This window comes from Carcharhinus amblyrhynchos, chromosome 15, assembly GCF_965287045.1.
Source record: "Carcharhinus amblyrhynchos chromosome 15, sCarAmb.v2.hapA, whole genome shotgun sequence".
Classification (NCBI taxonomy): Eukaryota; Metazoa; Chordata; class Chondrichthyes; order Carcharhiniformes; family Carcharhinidae; genus Carcharhinus; species Carcharhinus amblyrhynchos.
The window spans coordinates 38242939-38263910 of NC_137338.1; the positions used below are offsets into that span (position 1 = coordinate 38242939).

Genomic DNA, 20972 nt, shown 5'->3' on the forward strand with positions numbered 1-20972 from the left:
AGTTGTTTCACCAAAAGTCTTGATTTTCAGGACCACAGTGACTAAGTGAGGACTTATTGTAACCACTAAATATATTACAGTTGCTTAAGTAAAAATACATTGTTTCTCATATATTTACTTACTTGAAGGTTTCAAGCCAGGCTGATGATAACTCAGACTTTGTATTTATATCTCCATATATTCTGCATGATAATCAAATAATATGACTTTGGACTTGCAGTTATATAAATCTTTGGTGAGACTTCACCTGAATCAATATTGTGTGTGGTTTAGGTCCACTCTTCAAATAGAGGAAGTGCAGTAAACTTCATTTAATTAATTCCACAATGGAGAGATTGTCCTATGATAAAAGATTATTAGACTGGTCATTTATTTTCTCGAGTTTAGAAGAATAAGAGGTGGTCTCATTCAACCATACATAGCTCAACAGGGTAGATGCAGAAAGGTCGTTTCCCTTGGCTGGGGAAGGATCTAAGACCAGGAATACATTCTCCTAATAAAGGGCTGAGGTAAGGGGGAGTTTCTTCATTCAGAGGGTGGTAAATCTTTAGAATGTCCTGTTCTAAAGGCCTATAGAGGCTCAGTTGTTGAGTATGTTTAAGATGACATTGATGTTATATTGACATAATATGTAGAAACCTATCAAAGGATATGAAGATAGTTAAAGTAGAAGGTCAGCCATGATTTCATTGTAAGACGTCTCATAACGTCAGGTTAAAGTCCAACAGGTTTATTTAGGATCACAAGCTTTGAGTGCTGTTCCTTCATCAGTTGAGTGGAGAGGTGGGTTCACAAATATGGCATATATAGACAGATACAATTGCAAGATAATGGTTGGAAGGAGCAGTGGTTCAAAAGCTCATGATTCCAAATAAACTTGTTGGACTTTAACCTGGTGTTGTGAGACTTATTACTACCCACCCCAGTCCAATGCCAGCATCATCACATGATCTCGTTGAATATCAGAACGGGCTTGAAGGGCTGAATGGCCTACTCTTATGTTTTTTGATATTCTTTGCTGAAGCTTGAAGTCATCATTCCATCTTAATCTGTTGGAAACTATCCATATCTATAGGTTTTACCACCTATGCTTTCCTTCACGTATAATTTACGGAAATGCAGAGTTTCAGGAACTACCAAGAAAGCTCTTTTTATTTTCCAGTTGTATGTTTTCTGCACTTTTCTAAGGATATGAAGACTGTCTTACTCGGATGCAGTTTGAGAAAGTCAATACTTAATGCACAGAATACATAAGAACATAAGAAATAGGAGCAGGAGTAGGCCATCTAGCCCTTCGAGCCTGCCCCGCCATTCAATAAGATCATGGCTGATCTGTCGTGGCTCAGTTCCACATTCCCACTTTCTCCCCATAACCCTTAATCCCCTCTCTTATCAAAAACCCATCAACCCGCGTCTTAAAAATATTTAGCGAGGCAGCCTCCACCACTTCAACGGGCAGAGAATTCCAGAGATTCACCACCCTTTGAGTGAAGAAGTTCCTCCTCAACTCTGTTCTAAACCGCCCCCCCTTTATCTTGAGGCTGTGCCTCCTAGTCCTACTGTCCTTTCTGAGCGGGAGGAGTCTCTCCACCTCTATCCTATCCATCCCATTCATCATCTTATACGTCTCAATGAGATCTCCCCTCATTCTTCTAAACTCTAACGAGTACAAGCCTGGTTTATTCAGCTTCTCCTCATAGCTCAACCCCCTCAACTCTGGAATCAGCCTAGTAAACCTCCTCTGCACTCCCTCCAAGGCCAAAATATCCTTGCGTAAGTGCGGCGACCAAAACTGCACACAGTATTCCAGCTGCGGCCTCACCAATGCCCTACACAGCTGCAGCAAGACCTCCCTACTTTTATATTCAATCCCCCTTGCTATGAAGGCCAGCATCCCATTAGCCTTCCTGACCACCTGATGCACCTGCAGGCTGGGTTTTTGCGACTCATGCACAAGGACCCCGAGGTCCCTCTGCACCGTCGCCTGCTGCAGTTTTTTGCCTCATAAGTAATAGTCCTTCCTACCATTATTCCTACCAAAGTGGACCACCTCGCATTTGCCAACATTAAATTCCATTTGCCAGTTCCTGGCCCATTCGCCCAGCCTATCTAGATCCTTCTGCAGACTCTCCACACCCTCCGCGCAATTTGCCGTTCCACCAATCTTGGTGTCATCAGCAAATTTCGACACCATACACTCAGTTCCCTCCTCCAGATCATCTATATAAATGGTAAATAGCTGAGGCCCCAGCACCGACCCCTGGGGCACTCCACTAGTCACCAACTGCCAATCCGAATAGCACCCATTAACCCCCACTCTCTACCTCCTATTTGACAACCAATCCTCTATCCACGCTAACACCCTACCCCCAACTCCATGCCCCCTTACCTTCTGCAATAACCTCTTGTGAGGTACCTTGTCAAACGCCTTCTGAAAATCAAGAAAGACCACATCCACCGGCTCTCCTCTACCCACCGTCCTAGACACATCCTCATAGAACTCCAATAAATTTGTCAGACACGACTTCCCCTTAACAAAACCGTGCTGCGTCTGCTCTATCAAGCAATTCCCCTCAAGATGCCTCGCTATAATCATTTAGCATCTCTGTCATTTCTCTATTGCCCGTTATAAATTATCTTGACACTGCCTATACTGCATCCACATTTGTCTTAGCTAAATGTTTCCTTTTCCCAAACTTATAGAAGCTTTTACATTCCACTTTTATGTTTTTTGCCAGTTTACATTCATATGCTATTTTCCCTTTTTTTGCCAATTTCTTGGACCTCCCTTGCTGGATTTTAAAATTCTCCCAATCCCCTCTCTCCCAAGTGGATGGATAGAATTGAGAGGAAACAAATAGTCAGGGTTATGGATCATTTTCAAGCCAGTAAAGTGCAACAAGTAACTTCCACAGGGATCAATTCTGAGGCCTGGTCAATATTTACTTCTTGGATGAAGACTAAAGTGTAGCTGCATTTGATAATGCTAAACAAAATGCATAGAAGAACAAGTTGTGAGGAGGATACGAGGAGCATGCAAGGGAATATGGATAGCTTAAATGAGCAGGAAAAAAATTGGTGTGGGGTATAATGCAAAAAAAATTAGGTTGCCCACTTTTGGCAAAAATAAAAAATATTATTACAATAGAGAGAGACTACAAAATACTGCAATACAGAGCGATCTGGGTGTGTTTTATTGGGAATTTAGCTCAGGCCCGCTCCCCCCGGATGTGCCGGGCCAGGTGGATGTCCTTGGTCATGATGGTGACCCGCTTGGCGTGGATGGCGCACAGGGTGGTGTCCTCGAAGAGGCCCAACAGGTAAACCTCGCTGACCTCCTGCAGGGCCATGACGGCCAAGCTCTGGAAGTGCAGGTTGGTCTTGAAGTCCTGGGTGATCTCCCACAACAGGCGCAGGAAGGGCAGCTTGCAGATCAGCAGCTCTGTGGATTTATGGCAGTGGCAGATCTCCCACAGCACCACGGTGCCAGGGCGGTAGCGGTGCAGCTTCTTCACGCCGCCAGTGGCCAGGGCACTCTTGCAAGCTGCCTAGGTGGCCAGCTGCTTGTGGGGAGCTTTACCACTGGTAGATTTGCTTGGTCCTCGCCATCCTCTCCTGAATCACAGAAGTTAGCACGTGGATACAGCAAGTAACTCGGAAGGTAAATGGAAGTTTGGCCTTGATTACAGGGGAAATGGAAATCTTGCCACAACTGTACAGGGCATTGGTGAAGCTGTACATAGGAAACAGTGTATAATTTTGGTCCCCTTACTTAAGAAGGGATGTACTTGCATTGGAGGTTCAGAGAACGTTCACTCAGCTGGTTCCATGGAAAAGGGTGTTGCCTTAAAAGGAAAGGTTGAGCAGGTTGGTCTTACATTCATTGGAGTTTAGTAGAATGAATGAAGTGATCTGATTCAAACAAATAAAATGTTGAGAGTGCTTGACGGCAGAAACTGAGATAATGTCTCCCCTTATGGGAAATCCAGATCTCGGGGCACACTTTAAGATTAAGGATCTTCTGATCCCACTGACGGCAAACCCCCACTGTGCGTTTCCCAGCAGCATGCGGTGAAATCAATGGGAAATCCCAGTGATAGCGATGGGACCAGCAGATCCTGCTGCCAGTGTGCCACCACACACTGCCAAGACAAACACAGTGGAAGGCTTTTCTGTTTGCAAAGGAAGGGCCCTGTATGACAGCAAAATGAGAAAGGCACTTCAGGAGGTCTCAAGACTTGAATATACTATTACAGATAATAAATACGTCAGTTCCTTAAAAAAATTATACAAGTAGACAAAGCAGTACCTGCGACAGCCTTTTCAGGCATGATGATGCCACTGATTGTTTAGTTTTTTTTCAGGAAATCTACAATGGTGAAAGAGACATCAGTCAAATACAAAATATATACACAGCATCCAGATCAAATCAGTTTTTAGTTCAATAGTTATGTTGCTTTCCTGCACAGAGTTTATTACATGCACTTATGGTCACCATTATACTGTGGGGCATATTGGCTTTGATGACAGAACTCCAAAGATTGACTGGAACTGATACTTGGGCACATATGTGCACTTTTCATTGATCAGCTTTTATACTGCATTGGGGTTAAGATTAGTTCAACTTCCTGGCAGGTGGAGGCTCTTGCACTTTGCTAGTGCTGTACGTTTTCCATTTACACAACTCTTCAGTTGGTATCAAGTTTGCAAACAGCCCGATAAAGACAAAATACCACAGATGCTGGAATCCGAAACAAAAGCAGAACACGCCAGAAAAACTGGGGTGGTCCGACAGCACCTGCCGAGAGGGAACAGAGCCAATGCTCGCATCTAGACTATCGAGACGTTCGCCCCATTCTCCCTCCACAGATGCCATCAGACCTTCAGTTCTAACCTTTCAGTTCTTCTTACACTGTCATGCACATGTTGATTTTTTTACATCTGTCGCATTATGCCTCACTGTCTTCTGCACATGCATTTCTGCCATTTAACCATTGCTTGTTCCCCACCTTAGCATTTGATCAATCACTGTATTTATTCTGGTGTATCTGTATATGTGGTTGGTAAATATGTGAGAAGTGGGTGCATGTGGGTGGGGTGCACATGTGTGTGGTGCGCATGTAGTATGCAGCGTCTGGGGTAAGTAAGTGGGCAGTAGGTGTTGTACAGCTAAATTATTTTATAAATGACTGCATTCCGGTACACTGATAGGGAGATCCAGATTCAATCTGTTGTTGGTATTGCTCAAGCTCTCTTGAGGATTTAGCAGGTTCCTACTGCTGGGAGAAAGTGCAATCTGAAAATTTCAAGATGTACACCTGTATGGTTGCAGTCATATCCAACTTCGCTAACTATAATACCAGCAAAACCTTTGCTTTCACTAACCTGGTCAGGGAATCTCCGATGTGGTATCCATCAAAGAATGCGGATTTGAGCATGCTCTGGCTTTAGACATCTGTCACAGTAAGAAGTCTCACAACACCAGGTTAGAGTCCAACCAGTTTATTTGATAGTAATCTCACAAGCTTTCAGAAATGGTGTTCCTTTGTCAGGTGTGTGGAAGGTTCTGCCCGTTCCACACACCTGACGAACACCGTTTCCGAAAGCTTGTGAGATAACTATCAAATAAACTGGTTGGACTCTAACCTGGTGTTGTGAGACTTCTTACTGTGTTTACCCCAGTCCAACGCCGGCATCTCTACATTTAGACATCTGTCATCAGGGTTGGCTGAACCATATCCAATTTAATCCAGCCTCACTTTGCTTTCCAAAACCACCCACTCTTTCTAAGATCATTCCGAAATGCAAAAATACCACTTTCTTCTCCACTGTTAGCCATATTCTTATACTCTACTAACTCACCCACCTTCACTTCTAAACGGGAGAGTGGGCTTACTTGTCATCTGCCTTTGTTAATTCCTTTTCCTGTGGTTCTCTTCAGTTCTATCCCTTCCTTTGCTTTTCCTTTGTCTCCCTTTATTCTTTCTTTGAGCTCATTTTGTCCAAGATCCAATTTGTTCTCCTTTGACCTAATTCTTTTGAAACTGCTGATGACCTAACTCTCCTTCCTGACCCCCCAAGTGGCATTAACCAAAGTTATAAATGAATCTTCTGTTACAACCTTGTTTGAGACCATTAACTTTTCGAGAAGAAATCCAAACGCCCAGCTGACAGATATGTCACTAGATTTCATGTTAACAAAAACAAATGTATTACAAATATAAAAGAGAATTAAACAAAACAAGCACCAGAAGATTAACGTTTTTGCATATAAAGACTTGTGCTATAAATTCAGTTCTACTTTTTACTTTTTCCACCCCCTCCCCCTTCATGTTACTAAATCTTGAAACTTTAACAAACCCAAAAGTTATGCTGCAACCTTCCAGAATTCAATTTAATTCTCTTCAGTATCCCAGCTATTCCTCAAAATGGGCAGCACGGTGGCACAGTGGTTAGCACTGCTGTATCTCAGCACCAGTGATCCCGGCTTGGATCACTGTCTGTGTTGAGTCTGCGCATTCTCCCCGTACCTGCACGGGTTTCGTCCGGGTGCTCCGGTTTCCTCCTCTTTCCCGAAAGACGTGCTGGTTAGGTGCATTGGTCATGCTAAATTCTCCTTCACTGTACTCAAATAGGCGCCGGAGTGTGGAGACGGGGGTAGATTTCACAGTAACTTCATTGCTTGTGACACTAATAAATAAACTTTAAGTTTATGTCACCTCGGGATTATTCCATTAGCTTACAAATAGCAGCCCACCAAGTTTCTCTAATGGTTTCATTAGAGAACTATTTGTCCTGGCTTTAGACGAGCACAGCCCATTATTTCCTAGTCTGTTCCTACAGCTCCTGTATAGCCCGTTCTAAATTAGCTATTCAACCTGACTTTCTATTACAAAGTTCCATGAGGACCAATGTAGATTCTGCTACAATTCTCACCAACTTCAACAGATGCACCATAGAAAGCATTCTTTCTGGTTGTATCACAGCTTGGTAAGGCTCCTGCTGTGTCTAAGACCACAAGAAACTACAAAGGGTCATGAATGAAGCCCAGTCCATCACTCAAACCATTCTCCCACCCATTGATAGTGTCTACACTTTCTGCTGCCTCGAAAAAGCAGCCTGCGTAATCAAGGACCCCATGCATCTTGGACATACTCACTTCTACCACCTTCCATCAGGGGAAAAAAAAAATCAAAAGCCTGAGATCATGTACCAACCGAATCAAAAACAGCATCTTCCCTGCTGCCATCTGACTTTTAAATGGACCTACCTTGCATTAAGTTGATCTTTTTCTACACCCTAACTATGACTGTAACACTATCCACTCCATTCCTTCTCTATGTATAGTATGCTTTGTTTGTATATGCGCAAGAAACAATACTTTTAACTGTATATGTCTAATAATAGATCAAAAGATTTCTTCCACTAACTGCAAAATAAAGCAAATCATCCAGCTTCTTTTCCCTCGCTGAACTGCCTGCCAGTCCCCAATTTGAACTGCTTGCTTCCGTTAGCAAAGGCAGATACAAGTTAAACGAGGCTTCATCCTGAATCACTATCTCTATGGAAATGACTCATGGCCTGTTCCCAGGAAGAAATGCTATTTAATTACCTTTTAATTCCAAAGTTTTCCATGATTCTGGGAAACAATGTAAATAAGTTATATTTCTAACAAAGACAAGGAATGCTTCCCATTCTTAGTGGAACCATTATGAAGTTAAGAGCAAACTCCCTACTGTTTGATCTTGCTTTTCTAGCTCTGATTTCTTAAGTTAACTTAACCCCAACCTTTTGATTGCTGATTGCCTTAGATTTGTTTCCATTTCACTTGCATTGATAAGTTCCAATTCCCAAACCTAATGCTCTATTCCTAAAATTAAAAGATATATTCTAAAAGATGAACCATGAATTAGGTAATCACAACACTTCTGTGATTGCGATCTTGGTTCTTTTTGGGGCAACGTGCCACTCCTGCATAGCCTACTAGCTGCTGAAACCTTCATTCCGCATTTGTCATCTCCATATTCTAATGCTTTCCTGATTGGATGTCCTCTACCCTCTGTAAACATCAGCTTATCTAAAATTTTGCTACTCTTGTTCGCTTACCACTCCTGTTAGTTCTCAGCCTCCACTCCCAGCATGTGAGATTTAGAATTGACACTCTTGTTTTTAAGGTGCTCCCCCCGCCTCCAAAAAAAACTCTCTGCGTCTGATTCTTGCCTTTGTGCATTTCCACCCACACAGTCTCGCCATTAACAGCTGTGTCTTCAGCCATCCATCTTTCAGAATTTACTTTCTGAAACTTCAGCTTCTCCAACTGGATCTTTCTCTTAACACTCTTGATAAAACACAGCTGATTAATCAAGCTTTTGGCTACTGTTCATATTATCTCCTCACTTCAGCTTGGTGACTTTTTAATCTAATTATACCTCTGAAGTGTTCCTGTCAGTGTTGATTTGCATTTATGTGTCTTCATATTAGAACCTGGTGTTCACACAACCATTGAATTCAAAAGGTTGCAAGTCCAATTTACTATTTACCTCCTCCAAACTTTTTTTTTCAAATTTGACTACATAACTTAAGGACCATTCCTATTTTCACTCCATTTAAATCTTCCATCAAGCACTTAGCCTGCTTTCTTAAAATTCAACTCCTTAATGTTTTTATCTCCATTTGGCTCAGTAGTAGCATTTTCATCTGAACAAGTAGGTTGTAGATTCAGGTCCCTCTTGGATTTGAAAATGATCTACATAACCTAAGGCGAGAGTTCAGTGCAATATTAAGATTGCAGTGTTGCAAGAGATTCTGTATTTTGATTGAAATATTAAACAAATGCTCTGCCTGCATATCTGTTCAGGTAGACATGATTCTTACTTTAAATTATTGGTAACCTTGTATTAACGTTGTGTAGAAAGGACAATTCCAGTGCTTAATTATTCAAATTGCTGGATAAGCAAGATGTTTTCCACAGAAAGTGACTTTAAATTAACAGTAGTTATAATTGCTCATGGTGTCATGGTTAATTTCTGAACTAACGTCACCAAAACAGGCTAAATTGCAAAATATTTTACTTGCTCTTTGTTGAACCTCGCTATTTCCAAATTAGCTGCAGTGTTTGTCTTCTAAAAAAGTAATTCATTACCTGTAAAACAATATCTGCCAGGTGTATTTTTCTTTTCACCTCATCTGTCCTTATTTCAAACTTCTCATTAATAACTTTGATGAAAAGACTTCCAGTCTTCTTTTAGATTTATGAATATGTACAAAGTAATGAAGTTATCCAAACACTGTGAAATACTGCTTGCCACACATTTGCAATCAGAGAAACTCCTTGCCCCTCAACTTTTTTTCCAGGTCTATTCTTGGAACCACATTTCTCCTAATAGCTAGTATAATTGTATTTACTATAAATCTATTCCATACCTCACCAGGTGCTTTTGAAAACCCATATAAACTTCATTCCCTAAATGCTTTGTCTATTTTGTCACAAGTGTAAAAGTATGGTCAAATACAATCTTCTTTTCTAATGCATAGATTGACTCCATGCAATTCCTATTTCTCTGCATGCGAAGTAGTTTCAACCTTTATTGTAGAATCCAGGAGCCTATATATCCAGTTTGGGTCAGGCCAAGACTAGAACCTAGTAATACATGATTCTGCTGGAATACCTCCCAGCAAAATAATAAAGTTCAATAATTGTTCCACTTCTATCAGAATGATTCTGTGACCCCAATATCCATCACCTGTGTGAAAACTCAGTTAAAGTATTTATTTAGCGTTCCTGCCATAATTTCACTTCCTACCCTCAGCTTGTTTTATTTATCTCTTGGCAAAACTTTCATGTTATTAATGTATTTAAGAAAACCTTTTGTTTGCCATTTCTACTTATTTTCTTTCTTTTGCCTTCAGCTTTACTAAACTTTTTGGTGGTTTTTATCATCTCGCCTGTAGGTGCTAAATACTTTTGGTTTAAAAATTGATCCAATCTTCCCAATAATCTGTGAAATCATAATTTTCAGTGCAGTTTTTTTTAAATGGAATGTACTTGACTCGGACCATTCTATCTCATGTTTACTATGGATCATTCTATTTCTTCAGTATTTTCCATTCCTGATGAATGTTTCTATATGCCAGTTTACTTTCTAGTGAATCTATGCAAAGTTTTGTTAAAATTTGCTTTTTCACAGACACCCTTGTTCCTCACTTTTTAGCTCTGTGGTCGTAGTGACTTTAATTATACTCTGGTGTACATTCTGGTTCACAAATGTTCTCCTATTTCAAACAATGTTTGAAAGCTATGAAGATAGACCTGAGAACATATGAATTTTCCCCTCCTGCACTGAAAGTTGTTTAGAATGAAGTGAAAAATACCCTTTTGATTTGCAAAAATATTTTTTTTTCAAGATGGTCTCTTAACCAAGCTTTCAGTGATCTCTCCTAATTATCTCTTTTGTATGGCTTCACCTTGAATGTTGACTACTACTGTAATGTTTCTATTGCTCTGACTGTTGTTCAGTTGTGAGCTTCATTGCCCGTGCCTGTTATTTATCTCTATCTACTTCCCATCAGTGAATGAAAATTAAATTTACAATTAAAACGTTCTGCCTTTTTCACAGACACCCTGTAATACAACCTGAATTTAATTTCAAATGTAATCGATGTTAACTTGAACCAATTTAAATATTTCTTATGTCAGAACAACATTTTATATGCCCTTTAATTGTCAAATGAAGCTAATGTTAACTTAGTGGCCTCGGGTTGCATTCTGAAATAAAATCCAGATATGTTAGATGACAAGTTTACTACTCTACCTTCAGTAAAAAAGGAACCTGCACAAATTCAGATAATACGTGACCTATTTGTTGTCTTCTAACTATCTATCCCTGAGCTGCAGCATTGACAGCCTATATCTATCTGTTCTTGTGAAGAATGCTGGTTTCACATTGCATTGACTTTCCCTCTTTCTGTTTTTCAGAACTTAGATTGACTGACAGTTGTAACAATTTTTACATTTTTGCGGTACTTCTCTCATAAACCCAAACGTGACATCTAGTTCCCTGGAACAAGAAATCAACAAATCTAGTTAAATTTCTGGGAGTGTTCGATAGTCAAGAATAGGTCATTCCCAGATCTGGTGTGTAAGTGACTCTCCCACAATATGTGCTTGTCTGTGAATTCCCTTAGGTCACTTTGCCAACCACAAATTGTCCAGAGGCAGCTAGCGGTGAACAATAAATGTAGTCCCAGTAGCATTGCCCACAACCTGAGGGGAAAAAAAATATGTAGTCTATTTCATTTTAATAAGCTGTTCAAAGTGCTTTAAAGGAGTTTGAAGGGCATGAGGAGGAAATGAATGTTTTGCTTACTTGGCATTTTTCAGTTACTGTACTCTTTATAAAATTGCCCACTTCTTTGCCAATTAAACACTCTACACCTTTCTTAATGGAGGTTTTCAAAATAATTCACGATAAAAACAAACTAGAGATGGATATAATTCTCTTTTTTTTATTAAATAAGGCCTTCGATTTCTGGGTCATTGATAAAATAACAATGCTCACTGCTCAAACTTTTTCCAAAGTTACTTTTATTTGCATGTTAGTCAAATGGCTCAATGATGTTCAGCAATGGTCATGCTATCAATAGGCTGAGTAGTCAGTCACAGTGCAGAGTTTCACTGATAGGAAGTAAAAACCACTGATTAGCCTTTATGTTTTAATAATTTTAGAGACAGCGAAATAAAGATTGGGTTATGCGTACAGAATTAAGGTAGAAGTTGAAATTTAACCAAATTTCAATTAAAACAAAACATTATTTTAAGAATCAATGGAGTTTTTTAATCATGGAGAAATCTGACATTTCTCAAATATAAAATCAATCTTCTGAGCCACTGAGATTAATTAAGAGTTTATGCCATTAGAAATCCAGTCACATCTGACTCAACTAAGTATAACTTTCAAATTTTTTTACATTGAGATTAATGGCATAAAAGTGGAAGCTGTCATCAATTCAAGTGATTTCAGAAGGTTTCAGTCTGCAGGTTTTTTACCCCACATACTGTGGAGGAGCAGGCAATTACTGATAGTTAAATGTGGAAATCTTGAAGCTGTTATTCAACACAAACCATCTTTTACTTTTGCAATTGCAATGACAGTGAATGTTGACAGCTTCACCATCACCGCACTCAGAAAATCTGAGCCACCGGATGCATAATATTTGGGTTTGTAAAGAAAGCACCCTAATGATGTACTAAAATATATCTTGTATACCTGTTACAGAAAGAAGACAGGTAAATTATGTTGATTTTCTCTTGCTGCCTGTCTGTAAGCAGAATTCATTTTGAATTAGTGTTAGATATTCGGTAATATAGTTTTCCAATCCTTTGGATTGTGAAATCTAAGTTACTAATAATTTGCAGCAAACTCACATTGACTAACTCAGAAAGCTAGGTTATTTCACATTCAAAAACCTTGGGGCAGGCGCACCCACAACTTCAACATATGCATCACACATACGCACAACCTCCTGCGCTACAAGGAGAAAGGAGTTTTACAGTATAAGAACCACAGAAATGAATATTAGCTCCAGAGTTCAATGAGGAATTCTTTCACATGGGAATGCAAGGTATGTTGGTTGAAGACAAATGATAGGGTTTGCTTTGCATTTTGTGTGGACACTGCTGATGAAGTAGGTGCACAGAGGCTGGGTGGATTCTGCAAGTGATGTTAGCAAATCTTCCAGCAGAGACAGGCTTGGGGAGCTGATATTTAATAATCAGCTACTTGCTGAGCCAGGTAGCTCGAATGCTTTCCAGTTGATAAAACAAGAGCCTGAAGATTTCTCGATTTTCAATAGTATGTAAGATTTTGAAATCTTTCTCCACAATGACATTCATAAGGGATGCTTATCTAGTATCTGGAACTGACTTTGATTTCAGGACTGGTAATGTCCCAGTCATTAGTTGTTGAAAAAGTTGCCATACATATTGAGGTCCAGTGTTGGGAAACAATTGTGTAGGTAGATCCATTGTCTCCACTGGTAAGGCAAGCTTATCAGATGCAAATACCATTCCTCTGGTTTCCTTTTGACTTTTTGCCAATCACAGTGCAGATTTCTAACTGACAGGAAGTAAAAACTACTGACTAGCCTTTATATTTTAATGATTTTAGAGATGGCAAAATAAAGTTTTGGTTATACATTTGGAGTTAAGGTAGAAGTTGAAATATAACCAAACTTTTAAACTGGGCAGTACCACGTGTTATATGAGTCCTATTAGCAGTTCTGCAAGGATAACGTGGGAGTTTCGATGTGCAAGTCTCCTAGTTTTCATGATTATGAGAGGTCTGTACACCGAGGTCTGAGATGTTTCTAGCAGAGAAAATAATTATTTTCTTGTAACTCTAGGATGTAGCTCCCAAACAAAGGGACAACCATGTGGTCATCTGATTTGTAGCAGCTATTGTTTTGGTTGTGCAGGAAATCCGTTCAAAAGAAATAGCGTAAAAATATAGTTCTGGACTTCTTTTTGTATTGCAGGGACCCTACAGCACCTGTGTGTGCACTTTGCTTTTGGCAATTTAACTGTGTTTTATTGAAAGGCTTACCAACTTCCTTTATATATTCAGGCATCATTCACATTTCAAGATCAATTACCTTTGTTTCTTGCAATTTTTATCAGAATCAGTTTAATTTATTTTTTAAATCCTAAAGGCAAAGGAAAAATCTTTTAAAGACTGAATTGCTAGTAGGTCGCAACAATTTAAAATTTTTTTTTTGCATTTGCCAATTTCAATAAATATGTTCCTTGTGATATTTTCAATTCCCTTGAGAAGTAGATAAATGAATGTTTTTGTGTGAACGATCCTGTAGTATCATGAAGCAATCCAATCACAACTGATAGTATTTCTCAGTCTTTTTTTAAATCGTATTTACTGGAGTCTTTAAAGCAACTCCATCTGGAATCTCACAGGACTTACTGGTAAGAAAATGAAAAGCTCTGCATATAACAATGATTATAGTATAATGTAAGAAGAATGAGCCATACTTTCTGTTGTAAGAGGTGCTAGTAAAGATCAACTATTGTAAAAGCATATGTTATATTGCTATTAGTTTCTTATTTTATAATTACTTAATACGTTTGTTGGTTAAAATGAGATTTACTGTGGTACTACTTGTTCCTTGAATGACTTCCTTTGAAGGCATGGGAGAATCAGCCATACAATTTATTAAAGCAACTTTTTTTTGGCACGTTACAAATTTTATCTAGCGACCAGCTACAGTATTATAGTCACAATGCTGAAGTGTTTCTCACATTTTTTTAAAAACAAAATTTCATCTAATCTGGGTAATCATCTAATTTGAGGAGATTTTAGGTAGTCCTGTTATTGGTAAACTGGTTAGCAAATTGCATATTTTGTTACCCCAAGAACACTGAACCACTGACAAAATTCAAACTGTCTGCTTGTGTAGCTACCACTTTTTTTGGGTCAAAATGTCCCTGGATGTTTTTTCACAGATGTTGGGAATATTCTACTTGTGTATGAATTGAACAGAAGATAATCACATTTGTCATCCCTGACACAACAGTATCTGATCTTAAGTAATTACTGATGATACTGCAAACATCATTGTTGGTGTTTAATTAATGAATTACAGAACTATTTTAATACAAAGTGAACTTTTTATTCTTTAATATTCTTCATGCGTAAGCATTTAAAATGGGTTTGCAAAAAAAAGTTTGTTTTCTGCTGTAGTGTTCCTCATGATACAGCAATCGTGTTTTTAAAGATGGTGGTGTCACACATTGGAGGGAATACACACTGTGCCACAGAAAAGGATGCAAGTATGCACTTAAAATTCCCTTCAAACGATCTTAATATGCTGTAGCGAAAGGTATCAAACATAGGCTGAACTTTCTGATAGAGAAGAAAATTTCTGACAATACCACTCTTAACTGACTTCTAGGATGTGGAATTATGGGACAACTGTAAAGTTTAAAATATTAATATGTTCTGTTTTTCACTGCTAATTCTGAGATATGCATAATTCTAACCTTTTTTGTATTTGTAGTCACTACATGCGACAGATACTAGAAGCACTACGCTATTGTCATGACAATAATATCATTCATCGCGATGTGAAGGTAAGTTAATTGATCTGTTTGCAGAAAAACGTGTGCAGAGCCACATTCAAGGGCAAATACAAATGTTACTTCAGAAATGAAACTATTTTGTATAAGGATTTACAAGTCAAACCTAAAATGTCTGCACATTGTATATTATCTAATCTGAGTAGAAAAATAGGTTACTACATCTGTGATTCAAATGAAATTCTTTTTATGAGCAGAGACTGATTTCTCCTGTGTTGTAAGGTTTGTTACATGAGTATCAAAGTTCTGTTGAGCTGTCATTACTAGAGCTGTGCCACTGCAACTAAAGAAACTTGTATGTTGTTTGTTGACAATTTGATACTGGCAATAAAGACTATTGGGGTGACCCAAGTATACCAGTATTTTTATCATGATGCACATCTATATTGCAATGTAGACAATGTGCTTTCATGAATTAAAACAATAAATTTTGGATCGTTGCGTATGAAAATCTTGTGTGAATTGCTCTTGGACTGAAATCAACACTTCAGACCAATTTCACGCAAGATTACTTGAAGGAATCTGGATCATCATTACTCAACTTTAAACCAGCTATTATATCTAAAACCATATAAATATAGATCAATCATGATCTCACTGAATTTCAAAAGATGTTTGAGAGGTTAAATGGCCTACTTGTTCATCTATTTCTAAATGAATTATGGTATCCTCACTTAGAAGTGCAAGGAGTGAAACACACATTCATTCAGCAGCACTTGATTCCCCCTGCAAAGCCAGGCCTTCCCCTCAAACCATGTCTTACACAGCTTTTTGTCTATCATCTCTGTCATCAGTTCTATCTTCTTTCACCACCACCACCACCACCACCACCACCCACCCCCCCCAGCCTTCTCTCTCAAATCCTCTCTGCCCTCTGTCCTATTAAATCCAATCTTGGATTACTTTGATCACTTTGTTGCATTGAACTTTAGCCATTGCCTTCAGTTCCTGCCACATTTCTCTACATTCTTCACTGACTAAACCGAATGCTTACGAACTCAGTGTTCTATTTGACTGAGTAGATCACCCAACCTCAATTATCCTCCACAAAAGATCATCTATTTCTACTGCTGTTAACACTAGCCTCACCATTCCCCTCTCCCCCAACTCAGCCCATCTCTCACCAACATTTCATAATATCGTAATTATTTCCAGACTCAATTACGTCAAATCTCTGTCTCATGTATTTTATTCTGTTTTGAAGTTTGTTTATTATTGTCATAAGGAGGCTTACATTAACACTGCAATGAAGTTACTATGAAAATTTCCTAGTCACTGCACTTCAGCATCTGCTCAGGTACACTGACGGAGAATTTAGCATGGCCAGTGCACCAAACAAGCACATCTTTTGGACTGTGGGAGGAAACCAGAGCTCCAAGAGGAAACTCACGCAGTCACGGGGAGAATGTGTAGACTCTGCACTGAGTGATCCAAGCAGGGAAGCGAACCCAGGTCCCTGTCACTGTGGCAGTGCCACCATGCCACCCTGCTGCACCAGTTCTGCTGTCTCTGAATTACATTTCAGAGAAGTGGCTGCAGAATGACCATCATGGGGACTTGAATATTCAAGGGCACATGACAGTTTGGTAGCTCAAGAAGCTAGAAGAATGAGGTCAGATAGCTCTGTTACTTAAAGATAATTTTAATACAATAGTGAGAGATTACATTAGTTCCAAAGATCAAGATGTAGAATCAATTTTGGTAGCGATAAGAAATAGCAAAGATAAAACACCATTTGTATGGGCAGTTAATAGGTCCCCAAACTAACTAAAACTGTCAGAATTGCTTTGCAGGAAAGATACAACAATAGTCATGGGTGATTTTCATCTTCATGTAGGTTGGACAAATCAGATTGACAAAGGTAGTCAAAAAGATGAAATCATAGTGTTTTTGGGATGCTTTCTTAGACTTGATAATATAAAATGAGACAGGATTAATTAATTAATGGACTCATAGTAAAGCAGCCCCTGGGTAGCAATGATCATAACATGATTGAATTTCACATTCAATTTGAGAGAAAAGTGGATCTGAGACTAATATTTTAAACCTAAATAGAGGCAATTAAAGGGCATGAAGACAGAGCTGGCTTAAGTGAACTATGAAATTGGGTGAAGGAGTAGCTTGGTAGAGATGAAGTGGTAGGCACTTAAGGAAGTATTTCATAAGATTCAGCAAAAATACATTCCAGTAAGAAAGAGAGACTCGGGAAAGGATGCATCATCCACTAAGAAAATTAAAAAGTAGTATCAGTTTGGAACAAAAAGTTTACAATTGCAAGAAGATTAACGATAGATTAGGTCAGAAGACTGGACGGAATATAGAAACCACTAGTAATGACTAAAAGAAAGAGGGACCAATAGTGTCAAAAGAAAGCTAGCTAGAAAGATAAAAAGATAGTAAGAGTTTCGACAAGTGTTTTAAAAGATAAAAGAAGTAACTAAAGTGAGCATTGGTCCTCTACAAAGAGTGTCTGGAAAATTAATAACGGAAAATAAGGAAATAGCAGAAGTGTTGAACAGATATTTTGTTTGTCTTTGCTGTATAAGACACAAATAATTTTAAATACTTGTAAACAAAGAGATTAAAAGAGGGAGAAACTTAAAATAATTACAATCAACAGAGAAAGGGTACTGAAAAAAACCATTAGCACTAAAAGCTGACACATCCCCTGAACCTGTTGGACTTCATCCCCGAGTCTTAAAACCTGCACATCTTTGGACTGAGAGGAAACTGAAGAATCTGGTAGGCAACCCAGACAGACATGGAGAGAACGTGCAAACTCCACACAGTCATCCAAGACTGGAATCAAACCTGGGCCCCTGGTATTGTGCAGTACCAGTGCCAACCACTGTGTCAGTGTGCCATCCCACTGCAATGCCATACAACAGGATGAAGGGTATCCTCAGTGTGAGGACAAGACCTGTCTCAAATTTGGGGGAATATATGTCAATCAAATAATGGTGAGTTAAGAAACTATATTTCTTATGTCGTGTGTTTTTACTGCCCAGTATCCAGTTAGCATGATCTGGGGTTTTAATAATAAGTACCGTAATCTTGTGCATAATACTTGATAATTCTTTTGTTTTTTTTGGAAGGCTGACTTGAAAACTTTACAATGTAGTGAGACCAAATATGCAGTGATAGTTATTAACCAACAAATACTTTTGTTTAATATAAAAGCAAAATACTCCAGATGCTGGAATCTGAAACAAAAATAGAAAATGCTGGAAAGTCTCAGCAAGTCTGACAGCATCTGTGAAGAGGGAATGGAGCCAATGTTTCAAACCTGGATTCTTTTGTAATGTCGAAATGAAAAAAGCTACTGAATATAAAAGTACAGGACTTTAGACAGAGTCTAAACACATAAGCTAAAAAATACACAGTTAGAAAATTCTTACAAAATAGCTCCAAACTACTTTTTCAAAGGTACACAAAGTTATCTTTTTAGTAACGGCCCTGATAGATTCCTAACCATAAAATCAAAGAAATATTACCCGAGCCAAGAAATTGCTTTCATTTTAAACGGAAGTAAAACTTCAATTTCCCAGAGCAACACCACACTAATGTGGTTCTTCTAAAGAGAAATTTAAAATGCGCTGTTTCAAGAAATATACTCCTGGCCCAACACGAGTTTCTGTTCAATTAAAAGACTTCCACCACTCTTCAGCACATTGCAAACCATAGGAGCTGGTTTTAATGTGACAACTTCTCTACCCTAACCTCCACCCGTTCCCCACAGCAATTCACTGTAGTCATGATGTGGATGTGCCGGCGTTGGACTGGGGTAAACACAGTAAAAAGTCTGACAACACCAGGTTTTAGTCCAACCGATTTATTTGATAGTAAACGCACAAGCTTTCGAGGTTTCCCTCTTCGTCAGGTGAATGGAGAGCTCTGTCCTTACAGATAGTCACACTATCTGTAACCCCCGTGACTTGCCTGGGTTTGCAAAAGCTCACTCACTCTGCTGTCTGGAGACAATACACATCTCTTTAACCTGTGATCAGTGCTCCTTCCATTCACATTGTCGGCCACTTTAGGACTTGAACAGCAGGTTAGGTGTAAAGATTCGCATTCTAATCAGTAATCTCTAAACTGTCTGTGCTTTATATGCTCTGTCTGAAGCCAGAACTCTCCATTCACCTGACGAAGAGGGAAACCTCGAAAGCTTGTGCGTTTACTATCAAATAAATCGGTTGGACTAAAACCTGGTGTTGTCAGACTCTTTACAATTCACTGTAGCCATAGATACGTGCATCCTCATAGACATCCCTTTTATCTTGGCTTGCATCTTTTGTCACCTTTAGCTGCATATCAATTTCAGTACTTATTTTCAAATGTAGAATTCAAATCTGCTGTTTTTATTTCAAAGTTAAAGCCTACCATAAGATCTCATTACAAAATAGAGGGATAACACCTTTAATCTTTCATCCCATAGATTCCACAGACAGTCTGACCCCAAAGGGTATGGCAGTGGTGCAGTCACTGGACTAATAATCAGAGGCCCAGAGCAAGATCTGGGGATCCACATTCAAATCACATCATGACAGATTGTGAAATTTCAATTCAGTAAAAATCTGGAATTAAAAGTCAGATAACAACCATGAAACTATTGTCATAAAAACCCATCTGGTTCACTAATATCTTTTTAGAGAAGGAAATCTGCTATCCTTACCTGGTCTGGCTTACATGTGACCCCAGACCCACAGCAATGAATTGGAGGGCAGTTAAGGATGGGTACTAAATGTTGGCCCAGCCCACAACACTCTAATCCTATATAAAAAAAATTTAAATAACCTCACCTTTGATTAAGACGTAAATGTTTCCTTACCCAAAATATATACATAAACACACAAATGTAGACATATTGATACGGCATAAACAGGAGCACAGATAGTTCAGAAGGTTGTAGAGCTGAAAGAGGTTATGAAGATCGAGAGCCAAGGTCATGGAAGGATTTGAAAATAAGGATGAGAATTTTAAACTTGACAATTATGTAATCAAAAACTGATATGCGTCACTGAACACATGGATGATTGGTGAACAGGGCTTCTTGAGAGTTGGGATGCAGCAGCAGAGTTTTGGATATCAAATTTACTGAGGCGGGCAAGATTAGAGGCTAGCCGAAAGAGCATCTCAATATAGAAAGTCTAAGGATAACAAATGCATAGATGAGGGTTTTAGTAGCAGATATGCTGAGATGGGGTGGTGTCTGGCCTGGAATTAGGTGGCCTTAGTGTTGAAATGGGAGTTGGAAGCTCATCACTGGCCCAAAACTACAGTACAATGTCCAACAATAAGGTTCAGCTTCTATCATGCATCATAGTGGAGTCAGTGATTCAGGAATGGAGCTTGCAGTAGGCAAACTAAAGATGATGGGTTCAGTCTTGCTGATATTTGTTTGAAAGAAATTTCTACTTATCCAGTGCTTGATGTCAACCACAAAGTGGTAATTTTGGCTTAGTGAAAGGACCAAGAGAGATGGTGATGGTGAGGTAAAGGTTGGATGTCATCACTGAACAAGGACTTGACAACTGCTTTTGGATTATAGTGCCAAGAGATGGTGTGCACCTGAGAAATGGGAAAGGACCAAGGGAACACTGGAAGTGATGTAATTTGCAGAGGAGGGAGAAGAAACCATTGGCTGCGACTGGAGAAGAGTTGTTTGATAAGGTTTAGTTAGGCTACATTTGGAATATTGTGCACAATTCTGTTCACACTACCAGAAGGATGTTGAGGCATTGGAAAGGGTACAGAAAAGGTTTACCTGGATGTTGCCTGGTTTCGAGGATATTGGCTCTGAGGAGAAATTGGACAAACTTGGTTT

General features: G+C 39.0%; 1 protein-coding gene across 10 annotated transcripts in view; it reads left to right on the forward strand.

Annotated features, from left to right (window-relative positions):
* Nucleotides 1-20972, forward strand: part of caska (calcium/calmodulin-dependent serine protein kinase a) — a 417836-nt gene that overhangs the window by 152828 nt on the left and 244036 nt on the right. For all 10 annotated transcript variants that reach the window (XM_080203831.1, XM_080203835.1, XM_080203832.1 and 7 more), the window contains exon 5: nucleotides 15067-15139. In XM_080203831.1, the coding sequence (XP_080059957.1) occupies nucleotides 15067-15139 (73 nt within the window). The remainder of the gene's footprint in view (nucleotides 1-15066; nucleotides 15140-20972) is intronic.